Here is a 20,035-nt window from a genome sequence, read left to right on the forward strand (position 1 = left end):
CCTATCCATTGCTAACTCATCATTCGTTTCATCACTTAACCATGTTGTATCAAAATAATCTTCATTTAAGCCTTCTTCATCTTCATTTAAATATTTTTCATCTCCAACATCATTATCTAATGATAGAAACTCCACATCCTCATTGACTGATTCAAGCATTGGAGTACCACATTACGTATTCTCCCCATGCTCAACATAAATAGCAACAAGACCCTTCTCTTTAAGTAATCCGCACAAATTATTCACACTTTGATCATCTAAAATTACTCTCAAAGCATTCCCATCTTTATAATATAAGCCTTTAATCAATCCTATATCATACTTTAAAGCCTTTACCATTTGTAATAGAGTCCAATAACAGATAGTATATATTCGGTATATCAACCATCTTCTTATTCTCGCTCTTATATGCAAACTTAGGTTCATGAACTAAGATCCCTCCATGATGAAAGCATAATTGAAAGCGATTGTTATCTATGTGATAAATTCAAAAGACCTAATCAGCATACATTAAAACAAATACAAATCTAGTATCTGATCATGAATTGAACATTAATATTGTATATGCCAATTAAAGGTGTGGAGAATAGAATGCTCAGATATAAAGCAGAAAAAATTAATCAAAATAATAGACACAGGAATATACTACATCTCAACAATGTATAAACTTAGGAATGACCAATTAAAAGTTACAGGTAAACAGATCCAAACAAATACTGAATCTGATCAATTTTGTTCCAATCTCATCCTCACCTGTTAATTTCATTTACCAGTATGTTTGGAGGGTCGTATTGTAATGTTCTATATGCACTTTATGGTATTGCTGTCAACCATGTGTTGAAAAATGGATAATTTATTACCAACAACATCATACTCCTCTTTATGTGGCGTAACCACCATAAAGTACCCACATAAAGTCATATAATCTGCCAAAGTTGGAAACTGAATCAAATTGTTGCTAGTGTATTACTTTTTCCCTATAGTTTGTCTTATCTAATACATCAGCCCTAATAAATAATTAAAAAAACAAGGTCAAATCTGCATACATTTAAAAACACAGCCTAATACTATAAACAAATACGTTAACAACAATAAAAGATGAAACAACAAAACCCTATATCAGTAAACATTAAAAACAGACCTAATACTATTCATCATCAAAATTTCGCATCCGTACCAAGCTCTTCCAAACAAGCAACCTTTTCTTTTTCCTTTCCCCTTCCTTCTCTCGATTTTCTTTCTTCTTCTAAACTCTCACCCATCTGCATTCTTGACTTCGGGCTTAGGTTTAGTTTTTTGCGTAGGAATTAATATCGATTTAGTTTAGTATGTAGGCTGCATTTCACTCTCGACTTTTTGTTCTATCTCAATTTCAAGTAGTCAAAATTTTAAAGGTTAACGGATCTAGCACCAAAAATGGTTGGTTTAGGGTTTAGCCACTGTTTAGGGATAATTATCGAAGTTAAGGAGAAATCAAACCTTAAAGGCAAATCTCAACCCCCACATCATTAAATCAAAATGGTGACATGGCATTTCTTTTATGAGCATAATATATTTTTTGCTCATTTTCATCCTTATACGTCGAAATTTTTTTCACACTTGCCCTTATACTGCTGCCATACCCAATATGATAGTATGACATCCAACTGCCACATCATATTATTAAGTGACGTGGCACTACCACATCAGCATATGCAATGATTCAGTTTTGAGTCAGAGGAATAATTGAACAAAATGGGCGACTATAGGGACTTCCTAGGTCTTTTGACCATTTACTTACAAATTTCACAATTTATAAATACATATTCATTTGAAATTATTTAACTTTTATCGAATTTACCTTTTATTTAAATTTACTCAAAATTCGTTATAAAATGATTTTATTTTAATTCAAATACCACAATCAAATTTTGCTAAATTTAAATTATTCATTTCAAAACCCAAAAAAAATTATTAATAAGATAAGATGGAACCAATATTAACAATTATGTTTAACTTTATCAACCATGAATGCAGTTTTTAATATAAGTAATTTCAACTTACTATTATAAATTGAAGAAGAAACAAATTATTTAGTCATTTCATATTATTTTATTTTAATATAATACAAGTTATTCACCTAAATTTGACTTCAGATATGAAATTGTTACAAATTTATTGTTTACAAAAGGAGAATTCAAACTTAAGTTTTGCCAAAATGATAAATTAATTTACATATTCTATAATCAAATAATCAAGTAAAAAAATATTTATATATATACCCTAAAACCTAAATCTTTTACACTTAAATATTTAACTTATTAATAAACATATCAATAATAATCTACTCGAACAGTATAGGGACTTTGCAAGTCTATTCAATGCTCAAAACTACTGACAGAATGAATTGACTAATCAAATAATATATCGACAAAATTAATACAAAAAATAAAGACTCGTCTACAAAAGGAAACTAAAAAACACAAAATATGAATGAATGTAAGAAACTGTAAGGGGAAATTCTGAGAAAGGTTTTGCACATGGCTCACACATTTAGTTAGGTCGACAAGCTATCTTCCTCCACAAGACACCCTACATTTTCAAACATTGTCCTTCGCACTGGACAATTGTTATGTGTGTGACCAGTTTGTCTACAACTTGAACATGCTTTCGATCATCACACTCGTGGAGGTGCCGATTGAGTTAGAGATGGTACCTAATTTGTGTATGGAACCGCAAATAGGGATGGACAATTCTATCTATTATGCTTGTACCTAGCGCATTGCGAACATCTCCATGCTCAACTGCCTTCACCAGCCACTGGAATCTTTCTCCTTCTAGGTTTTCCTACTTAGCCTCTCCAAGGTGGTGGTAACATGACAATTTGTTTCACATGAGAGGGGATGTCCCACTCACTAGGATGCCTTACCGAGCGAATGGACCCCGCATAACCCTCTACCAAAACCATTATCTTGTAGCAGCCAACGCAGAATTCAATGGCTTCACATTTGCATTTACTGAAAAATACAATGAACTCAATGTTCAAGCACAATGTAAATGCTATGTCAATTAGGGTTCAAATAAGAAAAAAGAGCAAAAAGATATTCTGGCCTTATTGCTGCAATGGCATGGCTGCACAGGAGTAAATCTATTTGGAACTCACAACATGAACACCTCTTCTTTGACAGGTTTACAAGTCCGTTCATCTTCCAGTCTTTAACTTCTAAATCCACTCGATTGATAGGTTTAACTACAAAATGATGTGCATCATTGAACCGTTTGTTCAACTATCTGGCAACCCAAGAGCTGAAAGGTGTGGTCACCTTGATGGCCTCTTCGTACTAGTCATGAAACCAATACTGGAACATGTATCTGATGAACTTGATCAAAATAGTGATTGGCATTTGTCTTGACTGCTTCAATCACGAGTTAACACATTTCGCAATGTTAGATGTCATGAGTTGGTATCGCCTTGCTGGTGAACGTGCTCGTGCCCGTCTCTCAAGGCCTATTCTCATAAAGTTAGCGTGGGCTCCCATGTGAATCTACTTGAGATGGTTTATATGTCTGTTGAAATTGGATACCTTATAGCAATCTCGAGCAAGAGTGAAAATCGTAGAAAGGTCATCGCACTTAAACTTGTTTTTAAAGTTTTTCTTCAAGTGGTAATCACATAAACCTTAGTGCACTTCTGGGTATGCATTTTAGATTGCTTTTTCAATGTCGAGATGCTGATCAGAATTGAACATAGTATTTTCAAGACAACCAACCGCATCACACAACTTACTAAGAAACCATGTCCACGAGTCTTCGTCCTCAACATGGTCGATGCCAAACGCAATTGGATATATGCACTCGTTTGCATCTTTGTATAAAGCGACAAACAGAACACCCTTGAACCTGGCTTTCAGATGTGTCACATCAATTGCAACCGCAGGAAGCATTACATCCTTAAACCCCCAAATACAAGCGCCATATAACCACAAATAATATTTGACTCTTTCTGCCTCATCAATAGCCACTGCAGTGACTGTGTTAGGATTTTCTTGTTTCAACATATAAAAATACGAGGATAATAGTTGAAATGACTCTTCTAGGGGACTGAAAACAAGCCTTTTCGCATACTCCTTCGTTTACTAGGCCTTACCATATAAGCATTCCAATCCCCACTGAACCCTCATCTCACCAATTATGTCCTTAGGTCTCCATGCTACTCTATTACCCTGAAGCTTGTGTGACATAAGTTCACCAATTATCTTCGCACTCACCGTTGAAAATTACCCTTGTAAACCATCGATAATACACGTGTGTACTTTATGGAACATCCGAACGTGCCAATATTCTTTTTCAAGTAACTTTGTTGCACGCACACCGAATTTGCATGCCTTGTCCTTGCAACTAACCTTATAACGACCTTTACATGACCATTTAACTCTTATCCTAAAATGCTCTTTTAAAGCTAACATGTTCAAAGCTCATTTCAACTTGGCCTTTGAGGAAAACATTCTTCCTTTGTATAAGTGACAATCGGCACATGTTGACTCCTCAGTGGTAATTGTCATCAAATCTATCTTCACCGATAGGGAATAAATCCTTATTTCCCTTATCAGATGCGGTATTATCATAGAGCGTCATAGTGCTACCCTCCAACATCGCAGTGTTATCCTTAAGTGTCATATTCTCATTTGAAAATTCTATTATAGCCTCTACAATTTCACTCAATCGTTGCATTGGTTGGATAGAAGCAAGTAATTAGTTCGATGCACATCATAATTGGAATTGTGTAGCTAACTGTTTTATGAATGTCATGTGTCTATCAGGCTGCACAAACTATTGTGCATATGTCAATTGCCATTATTATGGGTTATGGACCAAATTTTGTGGTATATGTGAAGCATTGTAAATCTCATTTTGATTGAGTTGATTCCATGTTGTTCAGCTTCTTCACGTAACATAACATTTGTTTGGCATCCCTTAATGCTGACATACATAGCCGAAACATTCCTCTATTCTAGCAAAACTAATGCAATATCCTCATCGTGTTTGATAATTCGACGTAATAGCTCTGCAGGTGTACTGATCAATGCATGTCACTCAATCTTGTCCATTTATGAGTTTACCCCAACAACTTTTTCAACCAGCTTCATTAAGCCCTCAAACGATAAATCACTCCTAACCCCCGCATTCGTGACTCACTACCCTTGTAAATGCCATCCACCCACTGACCACCATGTCTTATCACAAGTTGCACAATTGGAATCCCACTAAAATTTTAAAAACATAAAATTTATCAATCATTTTACACATTACATACCGTGTTCTAAATTTCTCAATCATATTGTTACACATCATTTTTCAATTATGTTACACACCATTTTTTAAAAATGTTACACGTTATGTTCAAAAAATGATACATGTCATGTTTAAAAATGTTACATGCAAGTTCAAAAATTGTTACATGCCCTGTTCAAAAATGTTACACGTAAGTTTAAAAATTGTTACACACAAGTTCAAAATTGTTACACGTTATGTTCACAACATGTTACACACCATGTGCTAACACATGCTATTTTAGTATAATTTTTACACGTTATCTGTTTTCTAGATGCATGACGTGTAACAACTCTGGACAATATTTCTAATTCATGTTCTAATTTACACAAAAATTTTCAAAAATTTATGTGTTGCAGCAATAAACCCAATAACATACCTTGATGTTATCTCTACTATAGGGTCTGTTTATAGACGACAATATGGCTAGATGCCGAGAGATAGACCATAGCACGATAACAATGGTGCTCAACATAAAGTTGACAGAGCTCATACAGTTGAAAGAGTTAAAAGAGCTGATGACGATGGTGCTTAACAGAGAGTTGACAAAGTTGACATAGTTCAGAGAGTTGAGGGAGAAAGATGAGCGAGCTCAAACTACTGAGCATTTATTTTTATTTTCTCTCTAGCGGAAGGGAGATATCGGGAACTTAATTTGGCACAATGTTTTTAAAGGCATTTTGGTCTACTCATGCTTTTTAGTGGCTAGAAATAGATAACTTTATATGAGTGGTTATTTTTGAAATCACATTATGCCAAGGCCTTTTTCTCACAATTTCCTCTAAAAGTTTTTAGCCTATAATGAGTGTTGCACCATCATTTGCATTATTAACACTAACCATTAACCTTTGTCTTAAGCTTTCCATCTATAGCTTTAATCTCTCACAACAAATGATCAAGGGAAAGATGACAACTGAAGGAACCAAGTTGAAGGTAAAAGAAAAAAGAAAAGAAAAAGAAGAAAAAGTAAGGAAAGAAATAAAAATAGAAAAATGAAAAGGGAAAATAAACAAAGAAAAATTGGAAGATGAAAGATGATCAAAAGATAAGAAAGGAAAGAATCTATATGGTTGCCTTTATTTTCTTCTATTATGAGCCAAATTTGATGAGTCCTTAATGTATGAGAGATGAGTGTCATTACAGGTTCCTTCGAGAGAAGGTTGGGGACAAGTGTTTTTTTTTTTCATCCTTATTTGTGGTGAGCTAGGTTGTTTTTGTAAGGATGTTGGTGAGAAGGATAGGAGAAGTGAGAAATGGATGCAAAAATTGAAAGGTTATGCATGAAAGGGCTCTCTCTTCTGTGCGTTGATTAAGGGTTGTACTATAGGGTCTGTAAGTGGACTGGACTTGGGCAGGTCTGATTATTTTCATTGCCAGGATAAGTGAGGAGGAAAAGGAGAGTTACACTCCATGTTGAAAAGAAAAAGTTGTTACACACCATTTTTTTTTATGATTACAAGAAATGTAACAAATAAAATAACCCCAAAAGTTAATTATCCAAATTTGGAGGCTTTTGATAATATATTTTATCCAAATCCATTTCATCCTAGTTGTGAGGTTGATGTTGAATAACTTTTCAATACATCCTTTTTTCTATGTCAAATTCTTTTTTGATTTTCAACTTTATCTATATCATGAAGATGTTTAACTTTAAAAGTTTATGTCTAGTAAAATACAAAGATAGAGACTAAGTTACACGCCATGTTAAAAAATGTTGTTATTACATACCATGTTCAAAAAAATGTTGTTACACACTATGTTGAAAAAAAATTGTTACACGTTGTTTAACTCCAAGAGTTTATATTCTAGTGAAATACAAAAGAGCAAGTCACACCTCATGTTTAAAAAATGTTGTTGTTATACTTCATATTCCAAAAAATTTTATTACACGCTATTTTGAAAAATAAAATGTTGTTATATGCAGACATGTACAAAAGCATGTTGTTACATGCTATGCCATATTCAATAAATTTGTTATACACCAAGTGCATTAGAGTTGTTACATACAAACATGACATGTAACAACTCTAGGCAGTATTCTAATTTACAGATTTCATTTCACTTATACCTTCAACCCATCAACTTTTAGGTTTTATGAATGTAAAACAATTGTTGATTTTTCAAGAAAATTTTTCCGAAAAATAAAAACTTTGAAAATTTTCAAAAAAAAAAAGAAGAAGATGAACAAGTAAGGGATTTTAAAGGAAAAACTTTCTCTCACCTTCATTTAGATTTTTTTAGAGATATATATAATTACAAAATATCAAAAACTACTAATCCGTAGATGTACCCTCAAAAAACAAAAAATCCCAAAATGTTGGTGGAGTGCATAACCAAAAACTTAGTTTATTGTACTCTACATGAGCTAAAAATAACAAAAAAGAAAAACAAACGACATTGCAAGCCTAAACAGATGTTACACACTAAAACTTCAGCACCAGATATGCTAAGGCCAAAGCTTCAGCACTAGATACTATACGCCAAAACTTCCTTCTTCATACTGATGTTCAAAACTTCCTTCTTCATACTGATGTTCAAAACTTCCTTCTTCATATTGATGTTACACGCCAAGATATGAATCACTTTGTTACATGCCAAGGCAAGTTCTACCAAAAGTTGAATCACTGAAAAACTCAACACCAATAAACCCAAGAATATGTTGTTACTCACCATACCATACTCTTTGGTTTGTAAATCGACGATGATATAACAAGATGATAAGAGATAAACAAAGAAAGGGTTTTGTGAATGTAAACCAATAAACTCAAGAACATGTTGTTACCTATCATGTTTTACTTTTTGGTCTGTAGATTGACGACGATATGGCAAGATGATGAGAGATAGACAGAAAGAGATGGTGATGGTGGTAAAATTAAAAAGAGCTAGATGGTGAGAAACAAAAATAGGGAGCACAGTAGATGAATGGTAGGAGAGAAAAATTGGAACCATTTAATTTGTCTAAAATGACTTCAAAATCATTTTTGTCAAGTCATGGCAAAATTTAAGTAACAACAGTTAACTTTATATTAAGAGCTATTTTTGAATCACCTTATGAGATTGACCATTTCTCACAATTTTCTTTTTATTTCTATTAACTTTTATTAAAATTATAAAATTATGGCACAATGTTTTAACTAAAAAGCTCTTAAATTATTTAAAAAATTTTAAATAAATATTTATTTTTCTATTACATTTAATCAAGTCCATATATTTTTATTTTAAATCAAATAAGTCCTCATGACTAACAATTGACTAACTTTCATTAGTCAAAACGTCATTTGTCATTTTATGCATTTATAATGCTAATCATGTCATCATGTCACATAATTGTGCCATGTCAACATGCTACGTACGTCAACACCATATGTGACATTAAATAATAAGTGAAATTACTAAGAATAATTAATCAACTGTTAGTCATAACAAGGGCTTATTTGGCACAAAATAAAAGTATAAAAACTTGATTGAACACAATAAAAGTATCAAAACTTATTTAAATTTCTTAAATAGTTCATGAGTTTTTTTTTAAATACTATCGCTAAAATCATTTCTTATTCACCCAAGTAGTGGGTGTACAAACAACTAGTTCAATTTTTTTTCTTTTAACCTCTATTTAAATTATAAAACAAACACCTATTTATTTTTAATGCAACCCACAAATAAGCAGTCGAAGTTCAAATCTCCTCTCAAATGGGCCCAAAATTATGAAAAAAGAGAAAATTTTAAAAAGATATAAAACACCTTCAGGTTTCAACGAAATGACACCTTTTTTTCCCATTTGCAAACTAGAAAGTGGATGTGTGGTTTAGCTTGACGGATTCAAAGACTGTTAGTAACAAATTTTGTTTTATTGTTTATCTTCTCTCTAATTCATTAATGGCAAACATGTTTTAGACAAGATTTTGGAATGAAGGGCATATATCTTCAGCAGATTATGATCCTTTAAAACCTTGAAGAAAATATGTTGTAATCGAGAAAAGGACGATTGACTCTTTAAAAATGAGATACACATACTTACTGGTTACCATTGAGATAATAAATGGCTTTGAGTCATCGATTATAAGTTATAATTTTATATTGAAAAATCAACTTTGAGTCATTTAATTCTTGTTCAATTTAATTTTCAACTCCCAAGATTCGATGACTCTGAAAAAGAAAATAAAATGTTGAAGAGAAAATTTTCCTTTCCTCCCCTTTCCTCCATATTCACTATAATGAATATAAAGAAACAAAATGGTACAAAGAAGAACATTTCTAGAGTAAATGCATTCTATGATTCACTAGCAAAAACTAATGGCCTAACTCAAACAAACATAATTCTCTCATTGATGGCTACAAAGAGTCAATTTGCCTCTTAAAATCATTATTCCTCCATGGCTCTTGCTCTTCAACTCCTTAAAATAGCCTTCACCAGCAACATTTTCACATAGGAATACTCCGCATATCCGGAACTTAATGCCCTTCCTCATGCACCCTTGAATTGTAAATGTTGAGTTTGATCAAATCAACCTCCATTAGCATAGACAAAGCTGATTTAACCTTCGTTTGGAAGCCCAAGGTCTTGAATTGTTGAACTAATTTCTAACTTGTTCATCCAATCCTGACAAAGAATATGCTGAGTTCAGGGCCAGAGTTACCATCCGGATTCATCATGTAATAAGTTTCTGAATCTCTAGAATTGATAACCCGTTCGAAATTTGCACGCATGTATGTCAACTCTCCATCAGGATTCTCCGTAGCCTCGCTTGGTATCACGCCAGCTCCCATCGAAACAGGATGCAACGTTTGCATCACCATTAAATCTTCATCTGTCGGTTCCCTCTTTACGGCATAGCCTGATTTCTTACCATTACAAAATAATGTCCATATTGGCTCATCCAGGATCTTGGTCTTCTCTGCTGGACGCTTTTCACATTCCAGAGCAATCCTAACGAGCCCCAACCCCATGTCCTGGAGGAGCTTTCCTGTTGTTATCGCAAGCTCAAGTACTAGAATAGGGAGGCACCTAGGGTTCTCTTGGATGGCAAGGTTAACCCTAGCTTTACGGTACCCAAATAAGGTTCCAGTCATCCGAGTCCCTCCATGGATATGGTTGTCTTGTGGACGGTTACCATGGAGCGTGACCGGAATCTTACACATCGGGGTTATGATTGGAAATGATCGGAAAACGGAGCGAAACCTTCTAAACAACTTGGAGGATTTCGACGACCCTTTCTTACTTGATGGTTGTTGGAGGGAAATCACTGGCCGGGATTCCGATTGCATGCTCGCCAAAGTAGGCGTTGAAGATTGAGACTGATGTGGTGGAGGAGATGGAATACTTTGAGCTGCCATGGACGGAGGCTTTGTGATTAAGGTGGCTAGGACTTAGGCAGCTATAGCTAGGCAAGGCTCTATGGTGTTGTTGCAGGCATATAAATATGAGGTAGTTTATGGCATGCACGTTGATGTGTTCTTATGACTGCTTTCCCTTTTTTTTTTTTTTTTTTTTGCATTTAAATATCATATTACTACTGACTTATTAGTTTAGTTAACTAAATATAGCTTTTTATTAGTTGATTTGTTTAAGATGTTTTCGCAACCATTTGAGGAGGTTTTCAGTTATCATAAAATCCGTGATATACTGTTAAATAATTATAAAAATTATTTAATTAGAATTATAATTGATTATCGTATATTTACTGTAAAGCTATGCAAGTGATTCCAAATATTTTCTAGAGAAAGTTATTTAGTTGTGTGAATGGAACCCTTTATAGTTGGAACCAAATATCTCTATCTAAATCGATCCTACATCACTAGCTAGCCCAAGTTACAACAATGGAACATATACTTTATTTATAGAAAAAGGAAACCAAAATGTAAATACGAAACGCTTTAATACTGAAATTTAGTTATTTTAATTATTTATAATTTAATATATATAAATGTCAATTATTCGAATCCGTTTGTAAGATTTAAAAGTTCAATCGTTTGATTCATGTTGACAATTTTTCAATTGTAATTTTTTCTTTTGATAATGGTATGTATAAAATTTTGATATTCATAAAAGTTGTTTGAGTGACGCTAACATCTAGAAGATAAAATAAAAGAAAATTTCGTATCGATTATTGAATCAAATGCACGAATACAATTGATTTTTTTTTACGCAAAAACTAACTATTTAGAATCGAAACTTTTTATATCAAAATTCTTAATACTTATATTAATTGTTAATTTAATTGGAAGATAAAAATTTAAACAAATAGTAATCAGTTTTGTACTGTCCAACGTGCTTGGAAGTATCTATATAATAAAATTCTGAATTACTTACTTGATGTTTCCTTAAACTGGAATTTCTTGATTCGGACAATTACAGCCGTCCATCGTGTCAAAGACTTTTTGTTTAATTAATAACAGTAAGATGGTCAACTTAATCTACGACTAAGATCATGTCTTAGATATTTGATTTTGTACATACTCAATTGTATATTAAAATATTAATTTTTTGTGACAATGATTTTTTTCAATAATTAAATACTTCCCTAATTTGTTTCTTTTTAATTGAATTATATTTCCCTTTTTTTCTTAATTTCTTATTATCTTGAATAATTTTCTTTTTTTTTTTGAAGATTATCTTGAGTAATTTTCTAATAATAATAATAATACTAAGATACTCCTATCAAAAATATTGTGTGATGCACTTATATGAAATTTGACTTCCCATTAAGTTGCTATTAAAAATAGTTTTAAAAGCACTGGAATAATATTTAATCGGTTCACAATTTTTAATTTAATTTTTAAAGCCAAATGTGAGAAATAAGAAAAAGAAGTTTTTTTTATATTTATAAAAATATAATTATTTTGTAAAATTATTATTTTTATGCACTAACTCCACAACACAAGTAGGGTTACACAATCATGTTGCCCTCATCGGGCTTCCCCTTTTAAAAGTCCAGTTCACATTCGACTTGACTTATCCATTTAGTTATTATTTTATTATAAAATAAATAAAAATAGTATTTTTTATATTAATAAAATTATATTTTATTAACTGTGTTTGACTTAAAACTAAATTAAAATATACAATTATTAATATAATAATTTAACCAAAATTATTGGTCTCAGACCTAAATAAGTAACTCGACCCTTGAACACTTCAATTATCACATGATTATTTCAATAATTATTGAACCATATTACTTATGTATGGTTCTACTTTTGCAAAACCTAGCATGACAATTGCATCAAAGAGATTTGCATGGCAAAGGAAGAATGCAGATGAACTTGTCACCTGGAAATTTGAATCAATTTCTCTGAAATGCTAATCAAAACTGAGCTGAACATAAACAGTATTGTATCAAGTGGAGGGTACAAAGCCACCAGTGCTTTGAACTGCTATTATATACAAAGATTGGAACACACCTAAAAGAATCTTCTTTGCTTAACAAACATAGATAACTTTGTCAATCTTTCCCTTTCCCACTTCCCCTTACCATCATCATTCTTCTAACCAGTGATTTCCAGCAATCCAGTTATCTGTTCGTACCGACTTTGACGCTATAAGAACTTCTACACCCTTGTTCTCAGAATCAGTTCCTTGAGGCCTATTCACGTCCAGCCATTCTCATTTGGGAGCATTTCTAAACAAGGAAAGGAACCTCAGCATCAGTTGAGGCAATAGAGGATTGCGGGAAATAATGGATCCCTGATTGACTTGAGCTATTGTTTATCTGTCCTGTCACTCTGATGGCATGTTGCTTAGACTTGGCTGGTGTCGCAATAGGAAAATCTCGAACATTAGTTTCCATCATATTGAAGGTGAGGTTAGCAATAGCTCGATCAATGGTGTTGGTCTCTGATTCGGTTGTTTCTTTTCTTCCAGACCTGGATATCAAAATTATCTTCTGATCAAGAAAGATTAAAACATGGGCAAAGACATGGCACAGTTACACATTTGAATCAGTAACATAAATCTAAAACAGATTCATGTAGTTTACCAGAAGAAGCTACAAGATATTTACTCTAAAAACAAAGCAGTCTGAACTTCTAGACTGTTTCTGGTATCAGACTCTTCAGATGTTACGAAAACCATACAGAAAATTATAAGAGCTGTTTCTGGAAAACGATTTTCTGCAGACAATGCAATTTTCTGGATGAAGTGCCCCAAAGGCAGGCTACTTTGGCCTTAAAAGTAGTATCTTTGGCACTTTATTCCCTTGCTCCCAAACATTTTGCTTTAATTTGTAGGAAAGAAACTAGAAAACAATAGAAGTGATTCAAATATAAGAGAAATACATAGAGTAAAAGTGCTGCAAATTGTAATAAAATTTAACCTCATTTTCTCCTCAGAGACTATCCACATTGGAGAATGAGTTCTCACACAGACATTTCCGTGTTGGTTTATTGCTACAGGATTCTGTTTTGAGTTCTTGGCAAGACGGTAGAATGCATCTCGAAAGCAAATTCGAGTCTTATTAGACAACTGAACAAATTGAAATACAGAATTTCAGTAAGCAAATGCTCTTATGCTATTCACTGATGACACAATGTAAATAGTTATTTTAGTTGTTCACCTGAGCTGTCACCATTTCAAGCTCCAGCAAAACAGATTCTTCAAGTGATATTCCCTCAGATACAAATCCATTTTCACTGTTCTGTTCAGGAGGGGCCAAGATTTTGGCATGTGGTGCCTTATGCAAAAATTACGTTGATTAGTTGATCTTATAACCTCAGAAGCTACATTAAATTTTTAAATATAAGCATAGGCTGGTGTAAAGTATGTGTGGCAGATAGGCTCAGATGAGCTTAGAAGCCAAGTATTTCCACTGATTTTTCAAAGCTGCATGGGATTCCTTTCAAGACTTTAATTGACAAAAGCACTTCCAAAAACAAAGAATCAAAAACTGACATTGAGCTTAGAAAGTATATCCCATGATAAAGGAATACAACAATCTGATAATGAGCAGTTGGGTTGTATGCAGTCTTCTAATGTTCAGCAGATAATGAGTCCACCTTTTGTGGCCAAGGACTGCTTTGTATAAAAATGGCTGAAACATCTCCAATAATATAAAAGAAAAGAGGTTTTAGGAATAAAAGACTTAGATAAATATATGCTACTCTTGTTAGAAACAAGCTCACTGAGAGATATGTCTCCAGTTCTGTTCCTAGTGACAGCTGAAGGTAAGAAATTCTTAAAGCTAAGACTATAAAGTTTGAAAGTCAGTAAAAATGACATTAGCAATTGACAAGAGCTTCCTTTAGCTATGATTGTTACATCTTTAGGCTTTCTGCATCCTCGAGAATGAATGCTACCATCAATGGGGTTAATGTCATCACTAATAAGAAAAGTTAGCTAGTTTGAAGCACTAATGCCTGCACCAAAAAGTAATGATAGAATGCTTAGGTAACAGATTCTTATGAAGGATTCTTTAAAGAATGATTGGCAACTGAAGAGTCTCCTATGGTGATAAATTTGACAAGGCTTTGAACCGGTCTGGTTTTTATGCCATATAGTTGCTAAGTGGGTGGCTGGAACAGGACTTCCTAGCAGAGATTTATAGGCTACAAAAGAAGTTTCATCATTTGTGAAGAATTTCTGAAACTTGTTCTTTCTGAGTCAGTTTGAAGGCACCAGCTCAGAAAACGAAACAAGGACAGCTCTCCATTTAGAATATTTGCAAATACTATTGGAAATACAAATATTTTTCCAGAAAAAATTCAGCTTCAGATTGGCTCTTAAAAAATTAGTTGAGACTTGAAATCATAACATGGTACTCCTCAATCTATATTAGAATAAAAAGTAAATATATACCATTTCCTTGTCATCTCTAGAATGGTGAATAGCAGTAAAGCTGGTAAAAGCTGTTAAAACATAAGACACTAGCCATCCTAAAAGCAAAAAAGTGCCTCCATTCACCATATCAAAAAACAAATGGGGAAAAGGAAATATTGTTCATTCAACACTTACAGAAAAATTAATAATCTTATATTCACAGCATATTTTTCCATTTCAGATATTTCCTTTCACTCTTCCCTTTGTTGCTTTCCCCAAATTTTAAAGGCTAATACTCTTTCTCTATGCATGATCCGTATAGAGGCAGGGCAATCTTCCACCCTGTGTCTTCATGTCACCGACTTAAGCATAAGTTTTGCAAAAATAGTTGTCTGAAAAATACCCCAAGTAAAAAAGGCATACTTGCAAGAATGTAAATAGAAATGATCATAGGTGACGTGCATCATGCAGGAATGATTCCAAAACTTGAGCTTAAGAGCCAAGTACTCTAATATAAATTTGGCAGGATGCTAGTATTAAAGACATGTTTTCTTACCCAGTAAAGTGACAGGTGGAAGATCTCACCTTTACGGATGGGCTATTCTTGAGCCCCGACTTGCGTGGTTTAAAACGTAAAGCAGATATTTCTTTCTCCAAAGTCATCAATGGGGAAAATGCATGAGTTTTGAGATACTTAGTGCTTCCCATACCATGATCATTTTTTGAAATACTTTGAGAATCCAAACTTACATCTGTCGGAAGATAATCAGCCGGCATTCTCCCACAATGATTTTCAGGAGAAAAGCAAAATGATTTCTGAAGATCTTCACTCCCAAGCAGATCTTCCAGTAAGGGACTCCTGCAACATGTAGAAACCAAAAGAAGTGAAGACCAGAAAACAAGAAAATACTACCATTTCAGCTGAAAGGTTAAACATCAAAATGACATAGCAAATTTTATCATCCCATGGAATACTGAATGGCTAAATTATGTTATAAAACACTTTAATGTACAAAACCAGTATAAAAGAGGTCCACATAGAAGAAAACAGGCAACACCACCATGAGTGATCCCTCAAGATCACCTAGAAGAGAGAATCTCATATCTTTGTTATAACCACTGATGATGGCGGCTACCAATTTCTATGATGAACAAATAGTTCAGATAGAACAATTGACCAATACTTTTGAACCCTTCAATTTCCATGGGATGTCTGAGCATGCTGTTTTTCGACATTACAGGCTAAAGCATTCTCAAAACTACTTAATTTCCTACAGGCAAAAAACCAAGCATCTTAATCCCAGAAGTTACGCTTGTACAAGAATATGTCATCCATCTGCTGGAATCTGGAAAAATCATCAAGCTCATAATCTGGCTGGGGATATGAAAGTGGAGCCTGATTGAAAGACTCCTCTAATAATCCTCCACATACACTTGGAAAGCTAGAGGGATCCTTAGCATCAGCTGATGTTTCGAATTCAGTGCCGTTGCAAAATCTACCATTGAACTTTAGTTCTTCACAAGTCAAGTTTTCATCCACAACGAAGCGTTTGTTAGATGACTCAAAATTTCTTGGAGCAGAGTATTCCCATTTTGACCAACTTTCTGGTGAAGGAAGCCTATCTGCTAATTCTTGATCCTTGGGGACAACAAGATCCTCAATACCATTACCAAAATACCAGTCCATGTGCTGTGCTTTGATCTGAACAAAAGAACAAGATGTTACAAAGCAGTAGAAAACAAAGAGAAATCCAGAAATGAACTCAGAAAATGTCTTAAATTTGATCGTTTAGTTCCTTTCCCTGAACTCTCTAATCAATATATTCTAAAATGAAAAAATGAGTGCTCCATCTATAAGGAGGTGCTCTATGAGCTAAACTCAAAATAAAAAATCAACCCCTACCCCCAGAAATATATTAATAATAATTTGAAGACTCATTTCACCTACTAGAACACTATATCCTAGTACAACGGGAGCCTTAACTATTGCTAAATAAGTAAATCCTTCAACATTTTCAACTTAGAAACAAATTGTTTTTTAAAGCCTGCACAACTTACTTCAACTAGACCAAAAGTTCAATTTTCTCAGTTTAACATCAGCTTTGAAACTATCCACAATAAAATATTTCACTGAAAATAAAAAATATATATATAAGCTTAATTATATAATCACACTATTCCTACCTTTCTTTTTGGGCACCAGCCAAACAAAATCATGAATAAAAAAAACAACAAAAAATTATTAAGATGAACTCAAGCCCTTATTTTCTGATACATACTCCCCAAAAAGTTCAAAACTTTCCAACTAAGCAGAACTGAAAATCCTTATAACACATACCCTCTTAAAAAAGTTCACAATCTTCCAACAAAGATGAACTAAAGTCCTTATTTTAACACATACCCTAGAGAAGAATTTTCAAGATAAACCAAAGTTCTTATTTTTAATTAAATAAACTTAAAAAGTTCCAACAAAGATTAACCAAAGTTCTTATGTAGATTGCATACACTATAAAAGATTTCACATCTTTCCCCCACCAAAAAACTATTTTTTCCCTATCAAACTTATTACTAACATGGTTAGAAACATAACAGCCAACAAAAGAAAAAGAAGAAGAAATTTAATGGAACCAAACCTTGCAGTGAGCTAGCTGAGCAAATGAAGACAACCCAGTTCCTTAATCACAAAAACAAAGCAGTCTAGATGCAGAAAACAGATAGAAATGGTTGAAAACTCTGATGGGTTCTATTTGAATTCAGAAGCTAAGCCTAAGAGCATCGATTTCCTTTTTTTTTTCGTTTTCAGCTGTCAGAAAACAAAGGCGGCTGTGGTATTTGCAGCCTTTTCATTTCATTTGTTTTTTAATAGCATTTTTCTTTTCATTTTAATTTTTAGTGAGCAAGTTGCAATGAAAGAGAAATGTGGATTGACAGAAAGCAAAGAAAAGATTTTGAGTGTTGTTTACATTTTTTCCTGTCAGGAAAGCCAAGCTGTTGTAAACTTGTGGCTGACAATTATCGGAATAGATTAGTGGTTGAGAGTCCTCCATCTAAAACGCCATTGTCATTGGCCCACGTGTGAAGAACCTACACCTCCTTCTCACCCTCAACACTACCCAGTCTGGGTCTTGTTTATTTGACTTTATTGATGCGTAGCTACTTTGGTCTTTTGGGACATGACACGTTGTGGGCTAAGAGGCATCACGTACCCGAGGACTTGCATAGATTTCGGAACAGGAAGACACGTGGCAGGTAATCACATGGGTGGAAGGCCAACCCCATATTAAGGGCAACAATGGGAATGTGAAAGAAAAGTTGAGGTTTGGTTTGTCTGAGTCTGAGAGGTGCATGTGTTCGGTCCCAAAGAGATGGTATGAGGCTACAAACTTTTCATGACTTTAAACTTTAGGAAGAGAATCTATCCCTAGCTCAATAATTATGTAGTATTAAGTTATTTAATGGTAAAAGCCACTAACAAACCATTTATTGGGAGTTTATTGACCGTGGGAAATTGCTTGAAGAGGAAAGTTTGTCACATTCCTTGGAGTGTGAGTGACACCGAAAAGAAAAGAGACGTTAATGCCTAAGTGTCATAATTCACACCAATCTATAACAAATTAAAGATAATTTGAATTCAATTTATGTGAGATTCATGACTTTTTTATATAATTCACAAGAATTTATAAAAAGTTAAAAATAATATAAATTTTTAAATGCTTAGTATTACTTTATTACACATCGATATTAACCTATAACAAATTAAAGGTGGTGTAAATATTTAAATTTTCAATTTCATTTTAGTACATAATCAATGTGAGATTTATAATTTTTTTGTGAGATTAGGACATTCTCCCCACTTCAACAAAAATTCATTAAGACTTTGATACAAACTGGCGTAATACACAACAACCTACAAAAGATTATCTATTTTGATCTCAAGGTTTTGTCCCCATAAAAGGAGACTTACAAGTTAAAGAAAGTGTAAATCTTTATATATCTAGTCTTATTCTAATACACAATAGATGTGAGATAGTGTAAATCTTTATATATTTAGTTTCACTCTAATACATAATATATGTGAGATTTATAGCATCTCTATAAGACTATGATAGCTTCTTCACTTCAACAAAGACACATTAGGATTTTGATACCAACTATCACGATACACATTAACTTACAAAGCATTGTTTGTTTTCGATTCATTGAGTTCATGATTTTATGTCCATGAAAAAAACTCACAAATTGAAGATAGTAAAAATTCTTAAATATTCAGTCTAATTTTAATATATAATCAATATAAGATTTATAACTATTTTCCGAGACAATGACATCTTCCATCAAGATTCATAACTTCGGCAGGATCGCGACACCAACCTCCTCAACAAATTCGAACAATGGGAAGGCAACGGCGTCAGAGAACCTAGGCAATGTCGAGCGAACAAGGTCCAAATGTCACGGGCCACAGTCCAGACCCACCAGGAGGCCCAAGAGGGTGCCAGCCCACTAGACCCATGTAAGGGGGGCTGCTGGAAAATTCAAATTTTTCCTCCCAACCGAACTTCTAGAACCTCCCAAATGTTTTGGAGGGAAATCTTTTGGAGGGGGGAATACTTTGAATTGAAAACTTTGGAGGGAAATGTGTGAGGAACCTTGGCTATAAATACCCCATGCTCCTTGTGTAAATCATCCCATTGAATACATTGTAATTCAATTCATTCATTACAAGCTTAGCTTCTCTTTGCTAGTATTTCTCTGCTTCCTTTCTCTTTTATGCAAGCTTGCTTGCAGGCTTAAAGCCATCGGGTGGGAGTTGGGTGCTTGCTGAGTAAGTGCTGAAGCACTGAGGCTGACTTGGGTTCTAGTACCGAGATAAGGGTTGAGCCCAAGGCCGCACGGAGAGTGGTCTTAAGAATCGCCCCGTGACAGTTGGTATAAGAGCCATTGCGATCCAAGTGCTCGACGAAATTCCGCAGAGCC

General features: G+C 33.8%; 2 protein-coding genes across 3 annotated transcripts; both read right to left on the reverse strand.

The window, feature by feature from the left end:
• Positions 1–9,618: 9,618 nt before the first annotated feature.
• Positions 9,619–10,675, reverse strand: LOC110428468 (MIZU-KUSSEI-like protein (Protein of unknown function, DUF617)). The gene has a single exon (XM_021444300.1). It carries the CDS (start codon positions 10,642–10,644, stop codon positions 9,901–9,903), a length of 744 nt encoding a protein of 247 aa, XP_021299975.1. The 5' UTR covers positions 10,645–10,675; the 3' UTR covers positions 9,619–9,900.
• A 1,875-nt stretch (positions 10,676–12,550) lies between these two features.
• Positions 12,551–18,022, reverse strand: LOC110428439 (protein LNK3-like). Of its 2 annotated transcripts, none has more exons than XM_021444270.2 (6): positions 17,695–18,022; positions 16,381–16,763; positions 15,812–15,920; positions 13,863–13,979; positions 13,623–13,771; positions 12,551–13,173 (listed from the first exon to the last, which is right to left on the reverse strand). In XM_021444270.2, the coding sequence occupies exons 2-6, from the start codon at positions 16,746–16,748 to the stop codon at positions 12,930–12,932; spliced, it is 987 nt and encodes a 328-aa protein (XP_021299945.1). In that variant the 5' UTR covers positions 16,749–16,763; positions 17,695–18,022; the 3' UTR covers positions 12,551–12,929. The 2 variants fall into 2 exon arrangements, with proteins under 2 accessions (XP_021299945.1, XP_021299944.1); XM_021444269.2 differs by having other exon boundaries at positions 15,647–15,920.
• Between the last annotated feature and the right edge of the window lie 2,013 nt (positions 18,023–20,035).

This window comes from Theobroma umbraticum, unplaced genomic scaffold (assembly GCF_002168275.2).
Source record: "Theobroma umbraticum cultivar Fairchild unplaced genomic scaffold, ASM216827v3 scaffold_115.0, whole genome shotgun sequence".
Classification (NCBI taxonomy): domain Eukaryota; kingdom Viridiplantae; phylum Streptophyta; class Magnoliopsida; order Malvales; family Malvaceae; genus Theobroma; species Theobroma umbraticum.

Bases quoted from the DNA above. Each gene is read 5' to 3' on its own strand.
- LOC110428468 (XM_021444300.1), bottom strand. From the start codon at position 10,644: ATGGCAGCTCAAAGTATTCCATCTCCTCCACCACATCAGTCTCAATCT.
- LOC110428439 (XM_021444269.2), bottom strand. From the start codon at position 16,748: ATGGACTGGTATTTTGGTAATGGTATTGAGGATCTTGTTGTCCCCAAG. The intron at 13,980-15,646 runs GTGAGATCTTCC...TTTTTGCATAAG, and splicing joins AGAATAGCCCATCCGTAAAG to GCACCACATGCCAAAATCTT. The intron at 13,772-13,862 runs GTGAACAACTAA...CAATTTGTTCAG, and splicing joins TTGAAATGGTGACAGCTCAG to TTGTCTAATAAGACTCGAAT.